General features: G+C 63.0%; 1 protein-coding gene across 2 annotated transcripts; it reads right to left on the bottom strand.

Annotated features, from left to right (window-relative positions):
* Nucleotides 1-1,155: 1,155 nt before the first annotated feature.
* FZR1 (fizzy and cell division cycle 20 related 1) lies at nucleotides 1,156-21,931 on the bottom strand. Of its 2 annotated transcripts, XM_058537569.1 has the most exons (14): nucleotides 21,803-21,931; nucleotides 7,729-7,864; nucleotides 6,827-6,952; nucleotides 6,661-6,724; nucleotides 6,451-6,578; nucleotides 6,064-6,146; nucleotides 5,472-5,655; nucleotides 4,564-4,629; nucleotides 4,013-4,115; nucleotides 3,651-3,835; nucleotides 3,269-3,502; nucleotides 2,847-2,951; nucleotides 2,106-2,198; nucleotides 1,156-1,761 (listed from the first exon to the last, which is right to left on the bottom strand). In XM_058537569.1, the coding sequence occupies exons 2-14, from the start codon at nucleotides 7,795-7,797 to the stop codon at nucleotides 1,720-1,722; spliced, it is 1,482 nt and encodes a 493-aa protein (XP_058393552.1). In that variant the 5' UTR covers nucleotides 7,798-7,864; nucleotides 21,803-21,931; the 3' UTR covers nucleotides 1,156-1,719. The 2 variants fall into 2 exon arrangements, with proteins under 2 accessions (XP_058393552.1, XP_058393553.1); XM_058537570.1 differs by lacking the exon at nucleotides 21,803-21,931 and having other exon boundaries at nucleotides 6,827-6,896; nucleotides 7,729-7,863.
* Nucleotides 21,932-26,219: the final 4,288 nt, after the last annotated feature.

Raw genomic sequence — 26,219 nt, 5'->3', positions numbered from 1 at the left:
TGCGTGTGATGCTCAGGGGTCTGGGGCCCCGGTGTGTGCACTGCAGACTCAAGCTGTCGGCCCTGCCCCAGCTGGGGGGACCAGACAGACTGATGGACAGCCTGCCCCGGCCGTGCGTGAACCCACACTGCTTTAATGACAGCGACGCAGCAGCGCACGAGACACAGGCCAGCTCTGGCCGGGCGCCCCGCCCCCTGCTCCCCCGCCCCCAGCCCCGCACACGGTCTGCGGCCCCTCGTCTCCTCTCCCGGGCGCGGGCACCACAGTTGGGCGGCACGCGGTCACTCGCGCAGAGCGCTCCTGGGCTCTCTGGCCACTGCACGGGGCGGGGGAGCCGCAGACGGGACTGTTTTCTTATTGAAAAAAGGACTCAAACAAACAAAACTCAGGTCTCGAGCGATGAAAATGCACACATCTATGCACACGGTCCCTCGCCCGTCCCTGCCGCAGGCAGGCGCAGGGAGGGCCGGGGAGGCGGCCCCACACGCGCCCCGAGGCCAGGCAGCCGCGCCCCGGCCCCCCACTGCCGCTCCCCGGCCAGCCTCACACATTTCCAGGACCCTCTACAGAAACACAAGAACAAACCCGAGGAAAAGTCACAGATACATATATACACATGCACGCACGTGGCCGACGGCGCGGGGAGCACAGGTTGCCGGCACCCAGAGGAGCGGGGGCTCCGGCACAGGACCCTCACCCCACCCAGGCCCGCCCCGCCACAGCCCGGCCCCTCCCTCCCTCCTGGTCTGGAGATAAGGTGGGGGGCCAGGCGCAGCGGGGGACAGCGCAGAGGACGACGAGGTGGGACCAGGGTCCGGGAAGCTCAGGAAGTTTCTGGGGGACCAGCTGGCTGCCCCACGGCTGGAGGCGCAGCTGGACAGGACCCAGCAGGGCGGCCTGGAGGGGACGGCCAGGCGCTCACAGGGGTGGCCCTTGGGGGCGATTCTGCCCTCAGGTTACCCCGACCGGCCGCCCAGCACGCCACAGGAACCCGAGTCCCACTTGCGGATGGATCGGGGCTGTGACCTCGTAAGTGACAAGCACGGGGTCAGGGTGAGGACGTGACAGCAAGCGGATCCCACTTCAGTTTCCTGCGGACGAGTCCATCTCGAGACGAGCCTCCAGCGCGCGGCTGCCCGGGCCTGCTCCCGACCGCGGCGGGGCCCCGGAGAGCCCCCGGGCCGGGCTGCCAGGCAGGGAGAGCAGAGGCGGCCGCAGAGGAACTCCACAGGTGCAAACGTCCCTTCGATCCACGGCCGCCCCGAGCCGTCCGCCCAGGCCCAGCCGCTCGGGTCCTCCTGCCGGGCTGGCCGGCCTGGCGTCCAGTCGTGTCCCAGCGCAGGTGTGGGCGGCGGTGGCAGCGGTGAGTACGTGCTTCCGGGAAGAGCATGCAGCCCAGCAAGGAGGTGATGCACACACAGGGCAGCGGGCGGGGGCCCGAGAGGCGTCCATCCGTCTCCGAGTGCAGATGGTCCGAGCCAGGGCCAGGGGGCCGCCCGGCGTGCAGGGCCTCGGCCCGCTCCTGACGGTGCCCGACAGTGTCCCCGCCCCAAACAGCGGCTGACAGGTTCGCAATCAGGCTTTAATGAGAATCTCCGGGGTCTCTCCGGGCCCGGCTCCCCGCCCCCCCGGCTGCCTTCCTCTGGGGACAGTGTGCGGGGGAGGGTCCATGCACGCTGAGGAGGCGGGGTCTCCCACCAGGACGGTGCAGCCCGCGGTTTACCGGATCCTAGTGAAGAGGTTGAGGACGGACACGGACTCCTGTGGGGCACACAGGGCGACCGCTGAGCCCGCGGCTCCGGGCGGCTTCCCCAGGGGTCGGGTGCCGGGCAGCTCCAGGGGAAGCTTCAGGCCAGAGTGGCGCCTGTGTGGCTGCCTCCCCCAGCGCCCCGAGATGTGGGGGGTGCCAAGCCCCGAGAGCCCTGTGCAACGTGGCTGGGGGTGCGCAGTGATGCAGGAGCAGAGAGAGGGGGCGCGGGGACCCAGGGGAGACCTGGGGAGGTTCCCGCCAGGAGGGGACGCGGGAGGAGCAGGAGGTGGGGGACGGTCCCGGACAGGCCGAGGGGCGTGCAGGGATGGCTGGCGCTGATACCGACCCACTTTACCTTTGTTGAACGGGTTTTGCTAAAGACGTTCCAGAACCTCAGGGTTTCGTCTCCAGCACCGGTGACGATGGCCTCTCCGTCAGGGGACATGGCCTGCGGGAGGAGAGAGATCCCCGTTGCCCTCGAGCCCTGCAGGCTGCCCCGAGGACACAGCTGATGGCGGAGGAGCTGGGGCAGGGGGGCTGGGCCCCCAAAGCCGCCAGTGCGCACAGGCTGCGGGCCGGAAGGGCAAGGCCTGGGCTGCGCGTGCCAGCAGAACCAGGGTGGAGCGTTCTCGTAGACACACAAAGGCCGCCGCCTCCCCACCCCACCCCCAAGATGGACTGTGTATTCTGTGCAGTTGCGCAAAGGATGTGCTGGTTTGAGCACAAAATGTTTTTTTCTGGAAAGACAAAAAATGACTGAAGGCGGAATGTGCCTTGGGAGGGGCCTCCCTTCTCCAGGCCCGTGCAAACGTCCACAGAGGTGATCTGAGGCTCGCACGTGGGTCACTTGCCCCGTGTGTGCGACCATAAACACACACACGGGGATTCTCCAGGAGAGCAGAGCTCCCCGTGCTCACGGGGCGGGGAGTTCGGTCACAGAGGCTCCAAGTGACGACGCACTGGACACCTGCAGACGGGCCGCCCTGCCCTTCAGCCCCACGCCCACCGCTGGACCAGCTCAGTCCCCCTCTCCGGGGCCCAGGGCGGGCTTCTCCGGCAGCCCCAGCACTGCTTCCAGAACCCACGGGGGACTCACCAGGTACAGCACCCGATAGGAGTGCCCGGTCAGCTTGGCCACCTGGCTCAGGGACGGGTACTTCCAGACCAAGATCTGGTTCTGCGAGTAGCCGTGTGTGCTCACCTGGGGGTGGAGAGGAGCTGTGGGAACCTGGGGCCCCCCCCGAGAACAAGGACGCCAGGGCTGTCCGGCGGGTGCAGACCACGGTGACAGCCCCGCCCCCCGCGCTCCGGGTGATGACCGGGCTGAGAGGGGCCACGCTGACCCGAGGCTCTGCCAGCCTCCCCCGGAGCTGCCAGGCGAGGCACTCGAAGCCTGAGATGGGGTTCTGTGAACCTGGGTGGCAGGGGCCTGGCTTCACCCCGGGGCCGGGGAGGCCCAGACAGGGCCCGGGCTCCCGCTCCCCACCCACCAGCACCGCCCCGCCCGGCGGCACTCACCAGCTCGTTGGCGTGCTTGGACCAGGCCAGGTTGCACACCTGGGAGCCCGTGTCGATGCACTGCAGCGGCTGCCCCGTGAGCGTGTTCCAGAAGCGGATGCAGCGGTCGGCTGTGCCGCCGCCGGACGCCAGCAGCCCGTGCTGGTGCGGGGACCAGGCGATGGCCTTCACGGCCGCCAGGTGCTCTGTGTACTGCTGCACGGGGCTCAGGCTCGAGTGGTTCCAGACCAGCAGCTGGGGGCCCAGGTCGTGAGGGGGGCGGCAGCAGCAGCCCGCCCGGCCCCCTCCCTCAGAGCCCGCCACATCCTCCCTGGGGAACCCCTTGGGGTGCCCCCCACCTCCCCTGCAGACAGGAGGAACAGCCCAAGGCCGGGGCGCCTACCTTGTTGTCATTGCCCCCCGAGGCAAGGAGCTGGTGGTCTGTGGACCACTTGAGCCCGCACACCTCCTGCCGGTGGCCCTGCAGCCGCCGCTCCGACTGTAAGGGTGGGGTACGGATGTCCCTCTGCAGGATCATGCGGTCCCGGCTCCCGGAGGAGAGCTGGTCAGCGTTCCAGGCCAGCGCCCCTGGAGGCCAGGTGAGGGCGGGTGAGGCCAGAGCGGGGCCGAGCCCAGGCCAGGGAGGGGGCGGGGCCCAGTGGAGGCGAGAGGGCGGGGCGGAGGGCCCGTGAAGACGAGGAAGGCGGGGCGAGGGCGAGGCCCGGGCTCGGGGGAATCGCATGCGACCCTAGGGCGGCTTCTCACCGACGCGCGCGGTGTGGCCTTCCAGCATGGACAGCTTCTTCCCCGCGGCTGCGTCCCAGATCTGCACGAAGCCCTTGTGTGTGCCCACGGCCACCAGGTTCCCCTAGAACCAAGAACGCAGGCAGAGCGGGCATCAGGCCCCGCGTGGGGATGCCTCCCCGGGATGTCCCCTCCCCCTCCTCGCCCAGGGCCTTGGGGCCACTTTTTAAAAGATCTTTAACACACGTCCCTCTGGATCAAGGTGACACCCTCCCTCGGAACTTCCTGGGAGGACGGCCACACAGTGTGTAGATTTGTCAAAACCTAGCCAACGTGCACTGGGGGCTGCGAGCAGCTCTGTGGGGCCACATCTAACCCAGGGTCTCACTTCCACCAGATTGGAGACAAGCAAGGGCACAGATGTCACGCCTGGGGCTTGGACAAGTGACCTCCAGGCTGGGTTCTTGCTCCTCTGGGTCTCCGAGTCCCCAACACTGCGTAGGCCTGCCACCAAGGCCCGGCCAGACCTCCCCGGCGCCAACCCTGCCCAGCAGGGGGGCCTGTGTACTGACCCGCTCAGACCAGCCCACGGAGGTCACCGAGTCCCCTTCCACTGAGAGGTCGCAGAGCCGGGTCACCTGGGGGAAGGGGGATCGGTCAGTGTGAGGTGACGTGCTGCCCCGCTGGGCCTTCAAGGCCCTGACGTCCGTTCACCCATCTGTCCATCTGCCCGCTCGCCTGCCCGCTCGCTCATTCGTTCACTCACTCATTCATTCATCCCCCCACTCACACCTCTGGCCGGTAGACACTGGCACTGGGAGCCAGACATATGCGGCAAGGGTGCTCGGGAGGCTGCACAGGGCCTGGGGGATGCTCAGGTGACGAGGGCATCACACAGAGGGATCCCTCCCGCAGGGGCAGGCCACAGGCTGGGGGGTGGGGGGGGTGCCGGCCCTCTTTCTGCAGGCGCAGCGCTCGCCTTCTCTTGAACCCACTTGTGTTGGTTTTGTCCCTGAGAAGACCCACCCTGGGGGGCAGCACCCTCGTGCCCTGCACGCCGAGCCCTCGGTGGGCCCAGCAGCCGATCTACTGCGGGGGCAGGGGGAGGACGACACACTCCATCAAGGAAGTGGCCTCACGGCGGCCCCAGGCTCAGCAGGGCTAGGCTACCCATCCCTCTCCTGCTGACTGGGGCACAGGCTGCTGCGCAGGCCGGGGAGCCAGCCCTCCCAGGGAGGGGCACGGGGCCTCCGCTCACACCTGCTGACACACCCCAATCCCGGTCTGCACACTGAGGGTGCTCTCGTGGTGGGGACACACTGGGTGTTGCCCCGGGCTCTGGACGGCCCCAGCAACACTCACGCCCCTCACACAGGCCCCCGCCCAGCTCAGCTAGAGAAGGACGCCATCTGCGACCCCCAGGCGTGCATCTGTGCACTCGCACGCGCACGCACTTGCGCACGCGCTCTGCGGCACCCACCTGGCTGGTGCAGGCACTCCACAGGTACACGCAGGTCCCCAGCCCCACGCTGAGCACGTTGAGTGAGGACCAGTCCACCAGGTTCAGGTAAAAGTCGTCCTGCAGCTCGGGCGCGTCCAAGACCTTGAAGGGGATCTTGGAGATCTTGCGGGTGGGTTTCCGTGGCGACCGCAGCAACTTCTGGCTGCGGGGAGAGCTGGGACGGTGACCTGGCACCCGCGTGACCTAACGCAGCTGCGCAGACACCACCCTCCCCGAGGCCCTGCGCTGTGGGCTCCACCATGCGGTCTCCCGTCCCTCCCGCCCTCCATCTGCCACCCACGTCTCCCACACCTGTGGTGACCCCGAGGCTGTTGACCCCTTTGCCACTGGATGCCGGGCCACCCTGAGCTCTGACAGCCATGTCATCCCCTCTGCCTGGCACCTCCTCTGGAGGGCCCTCCCTAACTCCCATCCCCAGGTCTGGGCCTGCAGCATGTCCCAGCGAGGGGGGTCCTCCAGGCCACCTCTGTACCCTGCACAGTCCCAGGACTGATGGCGGCTCCCGGGCACCTCCTAGCTGCCCACACCACCTGCACAGTCGAGGACTCACCTTTTGTTGCTGACAGGGGACAAGGAGTAGGGCGACACGTCGTTGCCATCGTCGGGGCTGGAGCGCTTGGTGCTGAGGGAATACTGGGGACGTGGGGGACACCTGCTGAGCCCAGGACCCGCAGACCCGAAGCCCTGTGCCCTGTGCCCCTGGCGGCGAGGCACGGGGTTAACGGGCCCCCTCATCTCTGGGACTCTAGACCCCCAGGGGCTGGTGCGGGAGGAGAAACCCAAGGAGGCCGGACTGGTGGCCCGGAGGATCCACGCAGCGCAGGCGGCCGGGGACGCGAGGTGAGCCCGGATGGTCTGTGCCCCCAACCCTGTCTCCTGGCCCTGGGGGACGGGGACCTCTGTCCCAGCTGGCGGTGGGCGCGGCGGCGAGGCTCACCGTGAAGAGGCCCTTCTTCTCGGGCGTGGAGGGCTGCAGCCTCCGGTCCTCCGTCTGCGGGTCCTGCACCTTCTCGATGCCGGCCCCCAGCAGCTCGTTCTTCAGCAGAGCCGAGTAGGCCAGGCCGTCTGTGGGCACCAAGCTCGGTGAGGCAGGGGCCGGGGGGCGCGGTCTGAGGACCTGGGGGGTCGGGCGGGGCTGAGTGCTGACCTTTGCCGTTGTCTGAGGTGGCGTCCTTGGCTTTCCGGTTTTGGCTGGGGGACTTCTCGTTTTCCTGCGGGAGACGGAGGGAGGGGGAATGAGCCGGATGCACTGGCCCCTGGCCGGGCTGCGCGGTCAGCAGTGCCTCCCCGACCACTGCCCTCGGGGGCCTCACGTTGATCCTGTGGAAGTTCACACTCCAGTTGGCGCCGGCTCTGGAGGGGATGAAGCGGTCTCCGTGCTTGCTGGGCGAGGACACCGGGGAGTTGGCGGGCGTCAGGGTCCGCCGCATCTCCGCTACCTGGAAGGACGGCAGGGCGGGCCTGGGTGCCCCGGAGGCCCCAGCGCGCACCGCCCAGGCCAGCCTCTCCGCTCGGACTCTGCGCCGGCCCACCCGCCGTGTCCCCTGGCACTTGGCTGAATGGGGGCTGGATCTTGGAAACCCGCGGGCAGAGGTCAAACACTCTGGTGAATAACTCGTGTGCTGGAACCCTGCGGGCAGCACCCGCGTCGAGGGGGCTCATCCGCCCTCCCAGCTCAGCCGGGCGGGAGGAGGCCTGGGGTGACAGCCTGGGAGCACTGGCCCTCCGCTGCGTGCCTTTATTTCTGAGCCCTCACAGGTGGACAGACACGTTGACAGTACGGACTGAAGAACATTTACCCCCCGAGTGCTGGGAGCCTGCAGCCCCAGGACCCCCACTTCCCGCACGCACGGACTTTCTCCCACTGCTCCCCAACCCGACCACCTGAACTGGGAAGTGAGGGCGGGGCATTGCCCCCAGAGAACCCTCCGGCCCGCTCGAGTGTCCTGGAACGTCCTCTTTCTGTGAGGGATCTGCTGTGGGTGAACTGTGTCCCCCGAAAGGACACACTGAAGTCCTGACCGCTGGTTAGGGGACGTGGGGTGTGGACACAGGGTCTTTGCAGATGAATCAAGTTAAGATGAGGCCATCACGGAGCAGGGGCCCTGAATCTAACGCTGGTGTCCTCGTAAGAGAGACACGCCGCAGCCCCACCCGCCTGCCCCTGCTCCAGGGGGCCAGGACGGCGCCGGCAGGCCAGGCTGTGGGCACTTACGCACGGCATCGTGTTCTCGTTCTGGATGACGATCTGCCGGAGGAGGCGCCGCTCATAGTCCTGGTCCATGGCGAGGCCGGGCAGGCGTGGCCCGCCGGCCGAGGTCACCCGGCAGGGTCAGCCAGCTGCAGTCAGCCTGGGGCAGGAAGGGCAGGAGGGGTCAGCAGGAGTGGCCCCCAGCACCGCGTGGTGACCACAGGGCACTCCTTGGGGACGCTGAGTCCCCCCCACGTCGCGGGGCCTCCTCGCAGGAGCCCAGAGTGGGGGCTTGGTCGCCCCCACTGGCCCGGGAGCCAGAGGGGGATGTGACGGGGACGAACAGGCTCCTGTCCGGGCCCTCCGTGGGGGCCCTTCCGCCAGGCCCCCTCGCCCTCGTCCTGGTTAGAGCGTCTCCCACCTGTCCCCGGGGGCTCACCCCAGGCCCTCCCCTGACCCACGCTCCCCATCTCGTCACCTTCCTGCTTCAGACCCTCCAAGGTCACGAACCACCCATGGGACCCTGTCCCTGCTCCTCAGGCCCCGTGAGGGCCGGCCAGCCTACAAGGGTAAGGGGGTGTGTGTGTGTGTGTGTGTGTGTGTGTACACGTGCATGAGTGGGAGCGGGTCCGATAAGCTCCGGTTCACTCCCCGGGACTCGCCAGAGCCGACTGCATGCCGGGCACCAGCCAGTACCCGGGCTCCGGGCCAGGCCAGGCGGGGTCCCAGGGACACCGGCCTCCAGAGGACGGACACGCTCACACCCAGCTCCATCGAGCTCAGCCCAACCCGCGAGGCCTCTCTGAGGAAGAGTGAGCGTGCCAGCAAGAGGAGGCTGGGGAACACTCTCGAGAAGAGCAGACCTGAGGCAGGAAGGGGCTGTGTGAATTCGAGGACAGGCCGGAGGAGCGGCCGCCTCACAGGGAAGGACGCTCTCCCCGCGGGGACGGCAGGCACACGCGGGCCCAGAGACGAGCAGGCCTGCCCGCGCCCATGCGTGTGCACGGCGCCTCTGGCTGCCTTCCGCCAGCACGCGCACCGCCCGGCCCTCTGCAGACAGGTCTGCCAGCCCCGCCCGGCTCGGGACAGCGCAGAGCCCACGGAGGGGGAGCAAGAGTGTCCAGCACGGCATGGGGGCTCAGCAGACGGCGGCCCCTGCCAGGAGCCTGCAGCACACCCCCCTCCGCTGCCTCTGGCCCGTCACTGTCACTCTGCTCCCCCGGACGGAGCCTGAGGGCTTCCACGGGCACCGGTGACAACAGACCGAATATGGAGGATGTCAAAAGGCGGATGCTGACCAGAATAAAAAGTATGAGTTCTGGGTGTAGCGCTCCTGTGCAGCCAACGCTTGCCTTTTTAAACACAATTACAGTAAAATACATATAACATAAAGTTTACCATCGTAACCATTTTAAGTGCACAGCTCAATGCATGAAGCACATTCACAGTGTTGGCCAACCATCCCCACCATCCGTCCCCAGAACTTTCCATCTTCCCAAACTGAAACTTCATCCCCATGAAACACTGACTCCGCCCCCACCACCAGCTCCTCAAGGAGTCAGACGCACAGCCGTGCGACCCGGCAATTCCACTCGCAGGTGTCACCAGCCCACACCAAGACGCGTCCTAGAACGTTCCAACCAGCACGATTCACAACAGCCCTAAGGAGAAACGAGCCCCAGTGGCCGTCCGCGGAGGAACGGATAAGACGCGGTCCATCCACACGCTGCACTATTATTCAGCCTCAAAGAGAAAGGCGATCCTGACACCTGCTCCAACGTGGATGGACCTGGAGGACATGACACTCAGTGATGAGCCAGACACAGAAGGACAGACACTGTGTGATCCCCTCACAGGAGGCCCCCAGAGGAGTCACATCCACAGAGACAGAAAGGAGACTAAAGAAATTTGTTCCGTGAAGAAAAAGACACCTGAGGAAGATGCCAGCACAGCGTCACAGGGGAACAAACCTGAGGTTGCCCCGTCCACGTTCCTCTCGGCAGGCGACCAGATGACGAGTATTTAGGCGGATCTGCCTGATTCCCATTTTCACGTCCCCAAACAGCCCCTCCGACAGGTTCCTGGGCCCCCAGACACTGTGCACCGTGTGGCTGAAGCACCAGCGCGAGCCTGCCGGGTCCCTGTCTCTCTCCTGCAATTATGGAACGCACAGGGTCGCCTCGGTGCGGCCCAGGCCCGAGGCCGGACGCCTGACACCCATCCAGAGCCCAGCCCGTCGGGTGAGACTCTGAGGCAGGTACCGCAGCCAGCGGTCACCGTGGTTGCTCCATGCCACGTGCCACGTTAGGAGCTCGTGAGTCTATCTCCTGTTTCCCCGGTGCGGCTTCCTGACTCAGGTGCCCGCACCAGCCCAGGCCACCCTCCTGCCCAGGGGCCCAGCCGTCCACGCCCACCCACTCCCGGCATGCCCACAGCCCTCTGTCCACTCGGCCTGGGGCTCCTCGGAGCCTGCGGCAGCCCGGACCCCCAAGCCCTGTCGTCCCCACCTCGGCAGAGAGCGGGCCTCCTACTTATTGGGAAAAGTGGACCTACAGTGAAGCCCTGGGTAATTCCCTTCTCGGCCACCGGCTTCCTGCCCCCTCCTCCCACCCTGTCCTGGCAGAGGTCCCCAGACACGTCCGCTCCATTACGGCCACAGGACAGTGTCAGGAAGTGGCTCACGGCCAGCCCCCTCCTTGCAGCCTTCCTCACTCCTCCTCCCCCCCGCCCCCCCAGCCTGGCCCTGCCTCCGCTGCCCCCACCCCCCAGGGCCCAGGCCACACCCAGCGCCCCACGTGTCCTCACCGCACCTGACCATGCACCTGACCATTCCCGGGCAGAACGGCCATACTCAGGACAGGAGATGCCCGCTGAGCACCTGACCCAGGAGGTGACACCCGTCTGGAGGGCAGTTTCCCGAGGGCAGGCCCGGTCATCTCGCTGACCTCAGCGCCAGGCCGCGTGTGAACCAGAACCTGGCCCCCGGGGGACCGGCAGCCGCCATGACCAAGCGTCCTGTGAGTGGGGTTCACGGGGGCCAGACACACAGAAGAGCAGTCACAGCTCTGTTCTGGTGAGTTCCCGCCGTCAGTGGGTACTCTCCCAGGGCTGGGCCAGTGAGCTGCTCCCCCGCTTTCCAGACGGAGAGGCCGGCTGACCCCCCGGCCGCGGCGCGCAGTCAGCCCCGGCAGCGGGCCCACAGGGCACGAGGCGAAGGCCGCACTCGGTCCACGCGCTCCGCTTCCAGATGAGCCGCAGGCCACGGGGCCACCGGTGCCGCACGTGAACGTCCCAGAGAAAGTCCGCAGCTCGCGCTCCCCAAGCAGAGCAGCCCGGGGCCGGCGGGTCTGGAGGAGCGAGGCCTCCCCAGGCACAGGGGCCGGTCACGCTGTGGCCACCGCGGTCTAACCCTCTCGGCCCAGAGGCGCTCACTCCAGATGGAAACACGGCCCCTCTGCTCACAGACAACGCCGCCATGCAGACGTCCCCGGGCCCCCCGGGGGGCCGGGGGGCTGGTCTGTTGCAGCGACCGCAGGGCCCGGACAACAGCTCGGACGCACCAGAAGTTAAGCAGAGCCCGGAGGCTGTGGTCGTCCCGGAGCACGTGGGGCGGGGACGGGCCTCCCAGGATGAGCTAGGAGCTGCTGCCAAGACGCTCGGCAACCCAGAGCCGGTGTGCGCCGAGCTCCTTCCAGTCCAGCAAGTACGCCCCGCAGTGTGCCCTCCCCACCAGACCAGCCCCTCTGTCTGCCAGCTACGCCCGCTGCGGCAGCTGCCAGACGCCCGTGAGGCAGGCAGGAGCGTCACCACTGACGTGTGGCCGCTGAGCCTCAGAGAGGTTCTGGACTTCCCACGTGTGCAGGGTTCTTGTCCCTGGACCTGTGGACATGTCACCTCACGTGGCAGAGGGAACTTTGCAGATGGGTTAAGGCCCCTGAGATGGGGATGACCCTGGATTCCCGGGGGCCTAGTGTCACCACAGGGTCCTCATCAGAGGGAGGAGGAGGGTGAGAGGCAGAGAGAGACGGGAGACGCTGCGCTGCGGGCTGTGCAGACGGAGGAAGGGGCCCTGAGCCCAGGACGCAGCCTCTAGAAGCTGGAAAAGGCGGGAGACGGTTCTCCCTGGAGCCTCTGGAGGACAGCCCTGCCCGGACCTGGCCGTTTGCTCAGTGAGACTGACTTCAGACTCCTGACATCCAGAACTGAGAGAACAAATTTCTGTTGTGTTAAGCCGCCAAGCTGGTGGTGACTTGTGTCGCCGCACCTCAGAGGCAGGGCAGAGGAAGGTGGCCTTCCTTCACTGAGCTCTTTTGGGGGCGGTGGCTACCGAGAGCTTTCCTCCACATGGGCCCTCGGAGGCCTTCTCTCTGCCCCAGCCCCAAGCGGCTCACGCGGACGCTGACAGACCCTTCCCGCTCGCTTCTCTGTGCCTCCCCACCCCTACTCCTGAGATCCCGTGTCTGTCGGGGAGGCGGTGGGTCTTCATTCATTCCTCCAACACGCTGCTGAGCACCCAGGGGCATGGGGCCGGGCAGTGGGGTGGACCCGGTCTCATCCCCCCACCCCAAGCCCTCTGCCGAGCAGGAACAGGAGGCCAGAAACAAGAACTTAGGCGAAAGAGGATTCTGGTGGCAGCACTCGTGACCAGGACCCACATTTCAAAAAGTGGTTCCCAACAACCGGCTGTCTAAGCAAGGGCGAGATGCACGAAGGCTCCAGATGGAGGAGGGGACCGAGGGGTCAGTGGATCCCCGCACTCAGCATGGGATGGTCTTCCCAAGACCCAGCGCCCCACAGAGGGACCCACGTCTTCCAGAACCCACTTCTTCCCGAGCTCTGACCTTGTGCCTGCAGATAACGGGTCCTAGAGAGCGTAAGCCCTTCCTGCTGGGGACCCCCGCCCACCTCCTCTGAGATTGCTGCTTGCTGCCCCACAGAAGAACAGAAGACCCCAAAGCCCTAAGAGAACAGGCGATAAATTCATCGACGGAGAAGTGGAAAGTGTCTGCACAACACACCACAAACCTGGTTTTTTAAAAAAGATGAAACAACTGGGAAAAATACCCGCCACCCAGAGGGCAGCCCACCGTGAAAGGATGTGAGTGAACCTTCCGGGAAAAAGATGCTCCCTGCCCTCCCTCCAGCCGGAGAGCTGCAACCCACCCGGGCCACGGTCCCCCAGGGGCCGGCATGGCTCTAAGAGGAGGGGACACGCCTCAGGCGTGGGGAGACAGGACACGCCCGCACGGCTGGCAGGAGCTGAACCGGGGAGGACCTGGAAGGAAGGCAACCTGGCCATCGCTGTCGGAATCTAAAAACACACATCCTCCCGGATGCAGCATTCGAGACGGGACCCAAACTTGTATGCTATGGGCGGGCTCATCTCCCCACGGGCGACTCCGCAAGGAAAGGGCGGGCGGGAGGGGCTGTAAGACCCCTGCACGTGGGAACGGCACTGGGCAGGACAAGCTATTTCCAGAAGGCTGGAGAAGCAGCCAGAAGCAGAACTGGGCTCTGGGGGAGGACTGGAGCACGAGGATCAGGAGAGGAAGGAAGCGTGCTTCTCCTGACTTGTCACTTTGCACTTCCTGGATCCCGCGTCACGGGAATGTGGCAGCTACTCAAAGACGTGAGCAGCCGGGAGAGACAGGGCCTCGCGCGCCAGGACTGAGCGGAAGCCCGGGGGCGGGGGCACGGCCGGCTGTGCGAGGGAAACTCTGCCGCCTTTGCTGTATGTCGGAGAAGCTTCCCGACACATCAGAGAGAGCAGAGACGGTTCTGTTCGCGAGGCCGAGGCACTGTGGAGAGGCTCCCCCGGCCGCAGGGTCTACAGCCACGCCGAGCCCACCACACAGCCAGGAAGGGAGCAACGAGGGAGCGAGAAGTCTGGCCCCAGGGAGTGCTCGCCCCGCGGACTGGGAGGCTCTGCCCCGGGGGGGGGGGGGGCGGCACCTGCAGGCTGGTGTCCGGGGTCTGGGCATCTGTGGCCACTGTCCCCTCTGCAGGGTACTGTCACTGGGGGTCTCGGCCACCCACTGAGCCAGCCCTTCAGAGGAGAGTCTCCTCCTGCCCCCCGTGGCCTCCAGAATGAACAGCCAGGAGGCCCGCCTTCTGCCACGGCCTCTGAGCCTCAATGTGCTCCTGCGGGAAATGGACACGACCCTGTCACCTGACAGGACAGGGCTGAGGTCCCCACTAGGCTAGGGCTGACGGTCACACACATCAGGGATCCCCGACCACCCCGGGACTGCCCTCCTGTGTGCTCCCCGTGCTCCGCCCGGCCCCAGCCCTCTCTGGGAGCAAGGCCGACTCTCGCCGGATGAAGAGGTCCGGGCAGCACAGGAGCAGGACCCCTGCTTTCAAGCCGGCGGCCCAACAGCCCGCTGCACCCCGAGGAGCCCTCCCGTGGTTCCCCACAATCCCCGACCTCCCCAGTCCTGTAGTGCCCACACGGTTCCCATCACCAGACTCAGCAAAGACGCTTGCTGTGACGATAGCCCAGCAGGGTAGCCTGCCCCCGGGGGCCACTGGGCCATGTCCGGGGACATCTGTGGGTGTCACGACTGGGGTGCTCCTGGCATCAAGTCAGGAGGGACCAGCGCCCAGGACGGCCCCACAGAGAAGGGCCCGGCCCCACAGTGCCAAGGGGAAGACCTGCTCCCGGGCCAGGCCAGGAGACCCCCGGACGAGATGACGGAGCGCACGCACTGGCCCTGGAGCCCATCTGCGCACAGCCCCTGCGGGTCCTCCTCCAGCTGAAGCTGGTGGCGGGCTGGGGACCCAGGCGGGGGACCATATGAGGGCGAGTTTTAACCTCGCCATTCACCCGCCAGCCCCCAAGCGTGGGCAGGCCCCCCCCCCAGATGAGGAACGAGGTCAGACATGCAGCAGGGCCGGGCCAACCCGGCCTCCAGGCCTCCTCAGGCGGGGGCGGCCGCCGAGGGCACGACCAGGGCAGGGAGCCTCCTCCCTGGGCCGGAGGCAGCTTGGTCCGAGTTCACACAGGCCCCGAGGGAGCGCTCTGCTTCCAGAAGTGCTCGGCCAAGTTGGAGTCTTCCAGGTCTTGCCTATCTTGAAAAACTGGTCCCCACTGCTTTTACCTTTGCCAGGCTCTTCAAGGAGCCAACGGAAATGAACACCCTGTGACAGGTCAGCCCCGACTCAGGGCTCCAACACTCCTGTGGGCTGCGTGAGACCACCTACGACCCGGCGTCCACCGCAGCCTCCCCCTCGGCACCGAGGACATCGGGGCCAGGGGGGCGGTCTCGGGGGGCTGGGCACTGCGGGGGGTTGAGCAGCATCCTTGGCCCCACCCACTCGATGGCAGGAGCAGCCTCAGTGTGACAACAGATGCCCCGACACCGCCCAGAGTCCCCTGGGGGCAGAATCTCCCGGAATGAGGAACTGCAGCCTCAGGGGGCAGCCACACCCGCCAACGGTTACAGATGGGGGGCCCGGCTCCCCACGCGGGTACAGAGAAGGTGAGGGAGGAACACGCACCAGCAGGAGCCTGTGGACCCCGCCCTGCACGCCCTGAGGGGGCCTCGGGGTCCTGGGTGAACAGGACACTGCTCCCAGCCCCGCGCGCAGACTGTCAGGAGACAAACGAAGACGACGTGACAGTGGCGAGCCCCGCCTGCGCCCCTCCAGGGCCAGCACGGCCCGGCCCGGAGACTTGAGGTGCTGGGCGGACTTCTGTCCCCCAGATGACCCCATCTCCATCTCAAAGGAGGAACCGGCCTGGCAGCCGCTGGGCGGTGGAGCCGGGATGCAGGCCCAGCGGTCCGGCTCCAGGGCCCGCTCCGCCCGCCCGCAGCCACAGACGCCCCGCGGGCGAGCACGTCCAGGCCCGGCGCCCGGGCCAGCCTGTCTCGGGCTCAAAGGCCCGCTCTGGGGGTCATCCCAGCCAGGTGGGACTCTCCAGCCGTCGGCTCCAGGAACCATCCAGTCAGGGATCACGGTGACAGTGGCTGGGGCTCCCGGGAACGTCATCTGGGGGCCCTGAAACCTTCGGAGGACAGCGCTCCTGCCTGAGGCACACAGGCGGGGGAACAGGGGGACGGGGGGAGGGGCTCTAGGTGCCCCCAGAAGCCCTGGCCACCAGCCCCTTCCCCCTGAGAAAGGCGAGGGGGTCATGCCGGAGCCGTCTTCTTCCCGGCCCTCCTCTGAGGGGTCGGGGGAGAAGTGCCACATGAGAGACCCGACTAGAAAAGGGGCAGTGGTCCAATCGTCTGCCTCAGGCTCAGGCAAGCCAGAACCAGGCATCGCGGCTCCCTCCCTCCCGCCACAGTAAACCAAAGCACTGTACAGACGGTTCTCGCAGGGTGCATCGGAGAAGGGTGGGCTTCGGAGAGGGACAGACTGGCTCTGAGGCCTGACTCCAACCCTTACTGGCCGCTTTGGGCAAACCACTTCTCTCTGAACCTCAGTCTCTTCATCATAAAAATGGGATAACGGGATAACACCATCTACATTGCTGTGAGACTGGGCACAACTTCTGTGAAGCAGCTAGTGGCTTCGAGCCGCGAGCGACCCAGAGGAGAGGCTAGGGCGTGGTGGCTGGTCCTAGGGGCTCAGTGACAGGCGGACACAGGTCCCAGACGCACCTGCTTCCTGCTCCTCCACCCGCGTGGTGTGTGGGGGCGTGGGAGGTGCCTGGCGGCCACAGCTGCTGCCAGTGAGCTCAGCCCGGGCGACCAGGCGGGGCTGCCCCACAGTGGGAAGGACAGACCTGCCCTGAGCGGAGGGAGGACCGGCCTTAGTCAGGGACGTGGGAGGAACAGGGCTGTCTGGCGGGGGACTGGCCATGGTCTCAGGGACATCGACTCTGGACTAGACCCGAGGCGCCTGCCCTCTCGACAGCCGAGGCAGACTGGGACCTTGGAGGGGAGGGGTCCCGGCCCGCAGAGGGCACACAACGGGCTGGCGGCCCCTTACTCTAAGACAGCAGAGGCCAAGGCCAGCATGGCCAGCGTCCGAGGCCGCACCCAGCACGCGGCACGCGGCAGGGAGAGCACGCCGTCCCCGGGGGCTGACGGGAACCACCGAGAAAGGCAAGTCATGTTGGGAGAGGGCTGGCGGTGGGGGCCCCGGGGAGCATATTCCAGCATGCATGCATTCATTCATTCATTCAGCTGATGCTTACTCCCCAGCTACTGCGTGCAGGTGGTGTCACGTGCAGAGAGCAGGGGTCCCTGTCCCCCCAGGGCTCACAGACCAGAGACATGAGCATTCCATCAACACACAGCCTTCTGGACCCTTCCTCCGCGACAACACCCTGCGAGCACACTGCAGGCAGCAGGGCGGCGCCCACCACAGGAGAGAAGGGCTGCTCTCAACCTCAGACACGGTGCCTGAAGCTAGGGAAGCCCCGAGGTTTCTCGCCTCCCTGGCCCCGCAGAGCACCCACTCCCCGTGTCACTTGGCAAACGCTCAGACCAAAAGGGGTCTGGGTCTGGGCAACCCAAGAGATGCCAAGCCCCCCACAAAGGAAAGTGACAAATGACTTATGAACATTCACGTGATCGTCACTGTGATGTATGTCAGAGGGCCGACTCCTGAGGCTGGACGCAGCCTTAAAGGGGATCAGACTAAGCCCCATCAGGTTCCCAGAGCCCTCTCAGGCCTCTATGTCTGCTTGCACACCCCAGGGACAGGCAGCTCACCCCCTAACAGGCAGCCTTGAGCATGAGAAAGTGCCTCCTCAGTCTGCCTCACTGCTGATCCCACCCATGGGTCCAAGGTGGGGGCAGCAGAAAGAAAGATCTAGTATGTTTAGGGCAGGGTCCTGTCCCCTCCACCCCGGGGCACTGCTGACATTGGGGCCGGGTCATTCTCTGTGGGGGGCTGTCCTGGGCACTGCTGGGTGCCGATCAGCATCCCTGGCCCCCATCCACTCGATGCCAGGAGTGCTCCCAGTGTGACAATCACAGATGTCCCCAGACGTCCCCCCTGGTGGAGACCCCCTGGTTTAGGGGAATCCTTAGGGGAATAATTGCTTCCCTCTGGCTCAACAGATTAGTGCTAACTCTCTGGTTGCTCAGCCCTTCCCAGACAGTGCAGACAGACACCCTCCACCCGCCCTCTGCCCTCTCCTGCTCCCGCCATCCTTCCACCCTCCACCCTACTGTGGGAGGCCTGACCCTTCCCGCAGTGGCCATCAGGCCTGCTAAGGACGAGATCCTCCCTGTGGGGTCACAAAGCAGTGGTTCCCGGGCCCAGTCTGATCTGGGGAAGAGCATGGGGGTCCAGAAGGAACAGCCTGCCCTTTCGAGAACCACGCAGCAGTCTGGGGAGGCTGGGGTGTGAGCAGCGCGCTGGGGCAGGCAGAGGGAGAGGAGGCCTGGCCAGAAGGGCCGTCTCCTGGGCTGAGCCCGGGAATGGCGGCAGGGAGGTGGGGCAGGGGCCGGAGCCGGGAGCGGGGCGAAGAGATGTGCGTTTCCTGGCTGAAGAGGGTATAGCATGGAGACTGGGCAGCGCAATGGGGAGCAGCAGGGCCAGGGAGCCGGCACGTGCCCATCCAGGTGAGAGAGCAGGTGGTCCGGAGAAGAAGGGGGATGGAGGGAGGGGCCCCGTGTGAGGCTGCGTGGCGAGGGAGGGGGACGGGCAGGTCTCAGGAAGGAGGGACCTCTTCTGGACACACTCCACCCGAGGTGCCTGTGGGACAGCCAGGACAGATGATGGACTGGCAACGTGGGCCCGGACTTCAGGAGCCAGCTGTGGGCACCAGCAGCCAAGCAGGACAGGAAGCTAGGACAAGGGGCTGGCGCAGGGTGGCGTGCAGGGGAGCAGAGCGGGGGGCTGAGCCCCGATGAAATGGAAGGGCCACCACACAAGGATCTGCACCCGGCTGTTGGTGGCAGCTCTGTTCACAACAGGAAGAAGGGGAGACAGTCCAAGTGTCCACCACCCGCAAACAGACAAACACAACATGTCCACCCACACACTGGAATATGACGCAGCCATGAAGAGGAGTGAGGCCCTGACACAGCCACACCGTGGATGGACCCCGAACACACGACGCTCAGTCAGAGAACCAAACACAGAAGGACACACGGTGTGTGATCCCATTGACGTGAAATGTCCAGAACAAGCACATCCACAGACAGAAAGGAGGGTAGTAGTTGTCAGGGGGAGGGGATGGGGGTGACTGCTGATGGGGCAGAGCTTCGTGGGGTGATGGAATGTTCTGGAACCAGATAGAGGTGATGGATGCACAACCTTGCGAATCTAGTGAAAACCACTGAATTGTACACTTTAAATGAATGAATTGTATGGCATGAGAATCACATCTGAACAAAGGTGTCACCAACACAAACTAATAAACAAGATAATGAACAGAAAAGCCAGGGCGGAGCCCGAAGGACTGCAGGGAGGCGCAGGGAGCCAGGAGGGTGGGTCCCACACTGGACTCTTGTATTTGGGGGGGGCGGGGGGGCACCATCTGTCACACATAGCGGTCGGACTGCAGGAAGCAAGGCCGGGTAGGACCGCAGCGAGTTCTCTGACTCCATTCACACGAGAGGACGCTGAGGCAGGAGAAAGGAGCCACTTGCCGAAGACACAGGATATGTGGCCCTCGGGGACATGAACGTCCCCTGTCGAGAATGCCAGTGCCACACGAGGGGGGCTTTGGTGCTGTGCTGAGTCCCGGTGCTCAACAGGCGTCTATCCACAAGCAAGCGGCCCCGGGACTCGCCTGGCTGCAAACCACCCTCGGCCGGCAGCCCCTCTGCAAGCATGGGGCGGGCCCCGCAGTGGCCTGGGCCTGCGGGAGGTCAAGTGAGGGGCAGGCAGGGTGCGACAGGGCAGTGGACGAGCAAGAGGCCAGTGGGGCCTGTGATGGGGCAGAAACGGACCACGGGGAGCTTCGGGGCAGCCAGATGCCCCTTTCCCAGCTGCGCAGGCACCGCTCCCCACGCCGGCCCCACGGGCCCAGCCCTCAGCATCGCTCGGGCCCGATTCCAGTCCAGGGTCTCCCCCTCGGCTCTGCGGACATCAGGGCCAGGTCACTCTCTGGGGGGCTGTCCTGGCCGCTGCGGGGTGGAGCAGCATCCCTGGCCCCACCCACTCGATGCCAGGAGCACCCCCAGCGTGACAACCACAGATGTCCCCAGACGTCCCCGGTGTTCCCAGTGGAGAACCTTGCTCAAGAAGAAAGGAATTTCAAGGGGGTTGCGATTTGCTGGTTCCTCCAAGACCCAGTCCCTTGATCCTGACGCCAGCCAGGAGCCCCCGGGATGGGTCCTGCAGACAGGATGCCCAAAAGTCCGGGAACACAAACCCCACGCGCCAGAGGCCCCAGCCAACAGCACTGGCGGGAGACTTCCCGCTGAAACAGAGGACCCGGTGCGACACCCAACGCAGACCCACTTCTGGAGACACGTCAGCCTTTTCTGTTTGCTTCTAGGGCCTCCTCCCACAGCCCAGTCACCACCAGCGGCCAGGGTACGGAGTCCAAGATTTTCCCGAGAAACAGCCCCGGGGGAACTGGGCCAGCACAGCCACCTGAGACGCTGCCCCCACCGCACCAAAGCACCCGTCCTTTGAGCCATGAGCTGACCAAGGACCGGAGACCTAGTTTTGGGGCGGGAGAGCCCGAATCCTTCACAAAACCCTCTGGGAGCCATCCCCCCTCACTCACGCTGCAGCCACACCCCCACTTCCCCTATCAGGGGCAGAAGAAAACACGCTCCAGCCTCGCCAGCATGGACGGGGCTCTCCACATCAGAGGCCAGCTCGGCCCCAGAGCAAGTCGGCCCATCAGCAGCCGAGGGTGTGTTCCAGGGGACGATGTGCACCACTCCGGGCCTGTCCCCAGAGATCTCATCAGCGTCCGGCATGCAAACCCCACCCCCACCTCCAGGGGCAACCACCCCACCTCCTTCACTTCAAAGCCCCTCGGGCCTGTCTCCCACCCGGAGGATGGATCTGGGGGGACGGCTGCACAGCCCCAGGTGGACAGTTTTCCTTTAGATAAATTGTCCTCATTCAAACTCTGGTAAGAAGTGGGGGGTGGGGGTGGAGGAGGGGGTGCAGCCTCACCAGCGACAGGCATGAGGTCATCGCTCAGTGGACTGGGGAGGGGCTGGGGGGGGGATCTAGCTCCCAGCCGGAGGCGCCCTGAACGAGGGGATGATGGGGGGCGGGAAGAGAACAGAGAAAATAACACAGATTTAGGCTGCCCATCCGCACAGCGGTGGGTCCCAGGCTCCCAGGCTCCGGGTTGGGGGCACGTCTGACATAGTGCAGGACCAACAGGGAGGGGTCTCAGTTTTCAGTAGGCGAGGATAGCCCTGATGGGGGGGAACCACCACACTTGGGGGGTCCGGGGCGGCGGTGCTTGCGAAAAGACACGGAATGGTCCCGGATCGGAGGGCGGCTGGGCACAGACAGGCGGGCTCGGCGCCGCATGGGAGAGCGTGAGTCTGGGTGGGTCGAGCTTGGGGGTGGGGGAGAAGAAAGCGGAGGGCCGGGAGGCGGGGGGGGGGGGGGGGGGCATTTATGCATTCAAGCCGCGTCGCCCAAGAGCTCCTGGTGCCGGGAGCCGAGAGGGGCGCGGGGCGCACAAAGAGAGCCAGACAGACCGACGGGGGCCGCGCCTCGGCCCGGGGGTCCCCAGGCCCGCCAGGCTCACATCGCATCTCATGGGGGCGGGGGGCCCGGTTGGAGCCTGGGGCGTCGTGACAGCTATGGGGGGCAGTTTAAATCTGGCTGGGATGGTGCGAGCTGGGAGACCCGGGTTTGACAGGCCAGAACACCGGCTAGAGCGTGGGCCTGCTGTCCTGGGGGCCGCGGGATTGGGGGGCAGAGCTCGGCCCCATGTTTATAAAGGGACCGCGGACGCCGGCGCGGGGGGAGGTCGCGGCTGCAGGTGGCTCGGGGTGGGGAGATCACGCAGGGCCGGACTTGGAGGTTCAGCCGGGAGGGGGATGCTGAGCTTCCCCCGGGCCTTGCTGGGCTCAGGGGGCGGCGTTCAGGGGGCCCGAGCGCGGGGGTCGCGGCCCGGGGCGCCGGTTCGGTTTCGGTGGGCCCCGGGGAGGCCCGGCGCGGCCCGGCTCGGGCGCGGGGGGCGGGTCCCCAGACCCCGCCGCCTCACCTGGCTCGCTCCCGTCGCCCGCTGTCTCCGCCGGCCCCGCCTCTCCCAGCGCCGCCCCGCGCCCGCCTCCGCCGTCCGCAGCTCCGCCGGGTCCGGCCGCGGCCGCCGCCGACGGGACCCCGCGCTCCGCGCTCCTTAATATGGCGGCGCTCGCTGCTCCGCGGCCTCCCGGCGCCCTCCTCCGCCGCGCGCGCTCCCGCGGCCGGCCACGCCCCCGCGCCGGCGCTCTGCGTGCCGCCGCCACGCCCCGCCACGCCCCCGCGCCCCGGGCCGCCACGCCCACCCCGCGGACTGCGCCTGCGCGCGTCGGGCATCTCGGGAGGACGTGACGTAGCCCGCGATTCGAATCAATACAGGAAGCTGGGCGCTACGCGTTGCCAAGGGCAACCGCGGCCGGAACTGGACCCGTGTCCCCGGGGAGGCCGCTGCGTGGAGTCTGGGAAGTGGCTCTGCTCGGTTTAGGGCGTGGTTCTTAGTAGGGGACAGTGGCCGAAACGGGCTCCCAAGGGCAGACCACGCCGCAGTGAGGCAGTCACCCCGCGTGATGAGCGCGATGGAACTCAATAACAGGTGCGTTTGCGGGACGTGCAAACCCCACTGCCTGCGGAAAGACATCCATTCATTCATCCAACGTTTACTGCGCTCCTATGGAGGCTCTTCCGGGCCCTGGAAGCAGGGAACAAAACATAAAAAGTCCCTGCTCAAAAATTGGGCAAAAGATCCAAACACATTTCCGCAAAGAAATAAGTGAATGGCCAATAAGCTTATGAAAAGATGCTCATCATCATTAGTCATCAGGGAAATGCAACTCAAAACCACGGTGAGATAGCACTTCACGCCTACTAGGATGGCTATGAAAACACAAAAACAGAAAATGACAAGTGTTGACGAAGGTGTGGAGCGGCTGGAGCCCTCACACATTGCTGGTGGGGGTGTAAAATGAGGCACCCCTTGTGGGAAACAGTCTGGTGGTCTCTCAAAAAGTTAAAGAGTTACCAGGTGACCCAGCAATTCCACACCTTGGTGTCTACCGGAGAGAACTGAACTGATTTGTCCACATAAAAATTTGTACACAAATGTTCCTAGTGGCATTATTCATAATAGCTAAAAAGGGGAAACAACCCAAATGTCCATCAATGGATGATGGATAAACACAATGTGGTCCATCCACCACCGGAATATGACTCAGCCACGAAAAAGAGTGAAGCCTTGACGTAGCTACAGTGTGGATGGACCTTGAACACACAATGCTCAGTGAGAGAAGCCAGACACAAAAGGCCACATGGTGTGTGATTCCATTTACGTGAAATGTCCAGAACAGGCAAATCTAGAGGGACAGAAAGTAAATTAGTGGTTGCCAGGGGTTCGGGGGTAGGAGGGAGTGGGGAGTGACTGCTCGGGACTTTCTTACCAGGGTGATGGAATGTTCTAAAATTGATGTGATGATGGTTGCACAACTCTGAACACACTAAAAACCACCAAATTATACGCTTTAAATGAGTGAATTGTATAACATGTGAATTATATCGCAACAAAGCTGTTATAAAAAAAATTCCTGTCTGCCTGGAGTTGAATTATGGAGAATAACAAAAAATGGAAAGATGGGGTGACAGGTTACAGTCTCAAATACAGTGATCAGAGAAGGTGTCACTGCAAAGATGACATTTGGGCAAAGGTTTGAAAGAAAAGAGTACCCCGTGGGACATAATTTCTCTTCATTCATTCATTTGGTATGAAATTATATATATTGTATAATGCACATTTATCTGATTTCAGCGAACTCTGCAACCACCATAGGGTCTAGAGCAGAGCCATCCAACAGAAACACAATGTGAGCCACGTAATTTAAAATTTTTCAGTAGCCACATTTAAAAAAGAACAAAGAAACTAGTGTGTAATTTTTTGTGTGCGTGTGTGTGAGGAAGATCAGCCCTGAGCTAACATCTGCCAATCCTCCTCTTTTTGCTGAGGAAGACCGGCTCTGAGCTAACATCCATGCCCATCTTCCTCTACTTTATATGGGACCCCGCCACAGCATGGCTTGCCAAGCGGTGCGTCGGTGTGCTCCTGGGATCCGAACCAGCGAACCCCAGGCCGCCGCAGCGGAGCGCACGCACTTAACCGCTTGTGCCACTGGGCCGGCCCCTGTGTAATTAATTTTAATGATATATTTTATTAATTTGATATGTCAAAAGTATTTACATTTCAACATGTAATCAAAATCAACAAACATTAACAAGATATTTTATGTTACTTTTCTGATACTAAGTTTTAAAATCTGGTGGGTATTGTACACCGACAGCCTATCTCAATTTGGGTGCTAATTTTCATCAGAAATATTCGATCTGTGTATTTTATAAAATGTATAGTGGAAAAAGTAGATTCACATACCCTAGGTGTTCCAAGTATGCTTAAAAGTTTTCCAGGGGCCAGCCCTGTGGCCTAGGGGTTAACTTTGGTGCACTCCACTTCGGCGGCCCAGGTTCGGTTCTTGGGTGCAGACCTACAGCACTCGTAGGCGGCCATGCTGTGGCAGCAATCCATATACAAAATAGAGGAAGATTGGCAACAGATGTTAGCTCAGGGTGAATCTTCATCAGCAAAAAAAAAAAAAAACAACCTCAAGTTTTCCAGTAACTGAATTGAGTATCTGATTTGTCCATTTCCATTTAAATTCCTTAAAATTTTAAAAATTAAAAATTCAGTTCCATACTGGCATTGCCACATTTCAAATGCTCCGTAGCCACGTCTGGCTAGTAGCTGCCATGGTGCAGATCGGATGGTGCAGATATAGAACATGTCCACTGTAGAAAATTCTGTCGGACCAAGATGATCCAGAGCAGGGCCAGGCACAGAGTGGAGGTCAATAAATGTTGAATAAAGAAACTTCTTGAATATCTACACCTCCAAACTAGCTCTGATTTATCTCTTTCCTCAGCTCAGTACCAGGTTCAGTAAACACGTATGTAATATTTACTGCCCCTCACTCTAAACCAGGACGATCAACATTCCAGCTAAAATGGGACATGTAGGACTAAAGAAAACAAGTTAGACACACTAGACATTTTTAACAAATTCTGATGGTGATGAAAAAAATGTCCAAATCCATGATACTTCTCACTTTCATTTCAGACAGGACTTGATTAGCACTCAGGGAGAAAAGAAAGTGAGCAAATCTTATCTGAATTGGAATTCCACCTCTCCCATCTGGCTTGGTTCTTTTCTTTTTTTCTTTTGGTGAGGAGGGTTGGCCCTGGGCTAACATCCGTGCCCATTTTCCTCTATGTTGTATGTGGGAAGCCGCCACAGCATGGCTTGATGAGCGGTGTGTAGCTCTGCACCTGGGATCCGAATCTATGAACCCCGGGCCACCAAAGCAGAGCGTGTGAACTTAACCACTATGCAACCAGGCCAGCCCCTGGTTACTTTATTTGAAACAAAGACAACATCTAACAAGGCTGGGATTAGGGTGAGGCCAGGGACGTGAGTTGTGCAAAGTTGGATCCTGGCTTTATTTACAAATTTGGGTTTTTTGCATTAATTTTGATTTTTTTTTTCTTTTCACGATTTTTATTTCAAAATCTTTGTTCTATCCTCCTGGGACTTTGCCAAGTAAAAGCTGAAGGGCCAGCAGGAACTGAGTCACGGTGTCCACGTGCTGTATCTTTTTTTTTTTTATTGTGAAATTTTTGTTGTACATTATTGTTTGTCAGTCACCATATAAGTGCATCCCTCCACCCCTTGTGCCCACCCCCCACCCCCCTTGCCCGGGTAACCAACAAACTGTTCTATCTGCGTGTGTTGGTTTATCTTCCACGTATGAGTGAAATCATGCTGTTTCTCTTTCTCTTTCTGGCTTATTTCACTTAACATAATACCCTCCAGGTCCATCCATGTTGTTGCCAATGGGACGATTTTGTCTTTTTTATGGCTCAGTAGTATTCCCTTGTATATATATACCACATCTTCTTTATCCAATCATTAGTCGAGGGACACTTGGGTTGCAAATTTGGATTTTTTTGCATTAATTTTGATTTTTTAAAATATTGCATTAATGAGGGAGGGGTGTGTTATAAAAGGGCAACACAGGAGATCATTGTGCATTAGTTTCCGATTGCTGCTGTTAACAAATGACCACAAACTTAGTGGCTAAAAACAACAAAAATGTATTATTTTGCCACTCTGGAGGTCAGAAGTCTGAAATGGGCCTTCCCGGGCTAAATTCCGGGTGTGGGCGGGGCTGGTCCTCCTGGAGGCTCCAGGGAGAACCGTCTCCTGCCTTTTCCAGCTTCTAGAGGCCGCGTCCTGGGCTCGGGGCCCCGTCCTCCGTCTGCACAGCCAGCAGCGCAGCGTCTCCCGTCTCTCTCTGCCTCTGACCCTCCTCCTCCCTCTGATGAGGACCTGTGATGACACTGGG

Source organism: Diceros bicornis, unplaced genomic scaffold (genome assembly GCF_020826845.1).
Source record: "Diceros bicornis minor isolate mBicDic1 unplaced genomic scaffold, mDicBic1.mat.cur scaffold_67_ctg1, whole genome shotgun sequence".
NCBI lineage: Eukaryota > Metazoa > Chordata > Mammalia > Perissodactyla > Rhinocerotidae > Diceros > Diceros bicornis.
The sequence above is the reverse complement of the archived record's forward strand: the minus strand, read 5'-3'. Positions and strand labels throughout refer to the sequence as shown.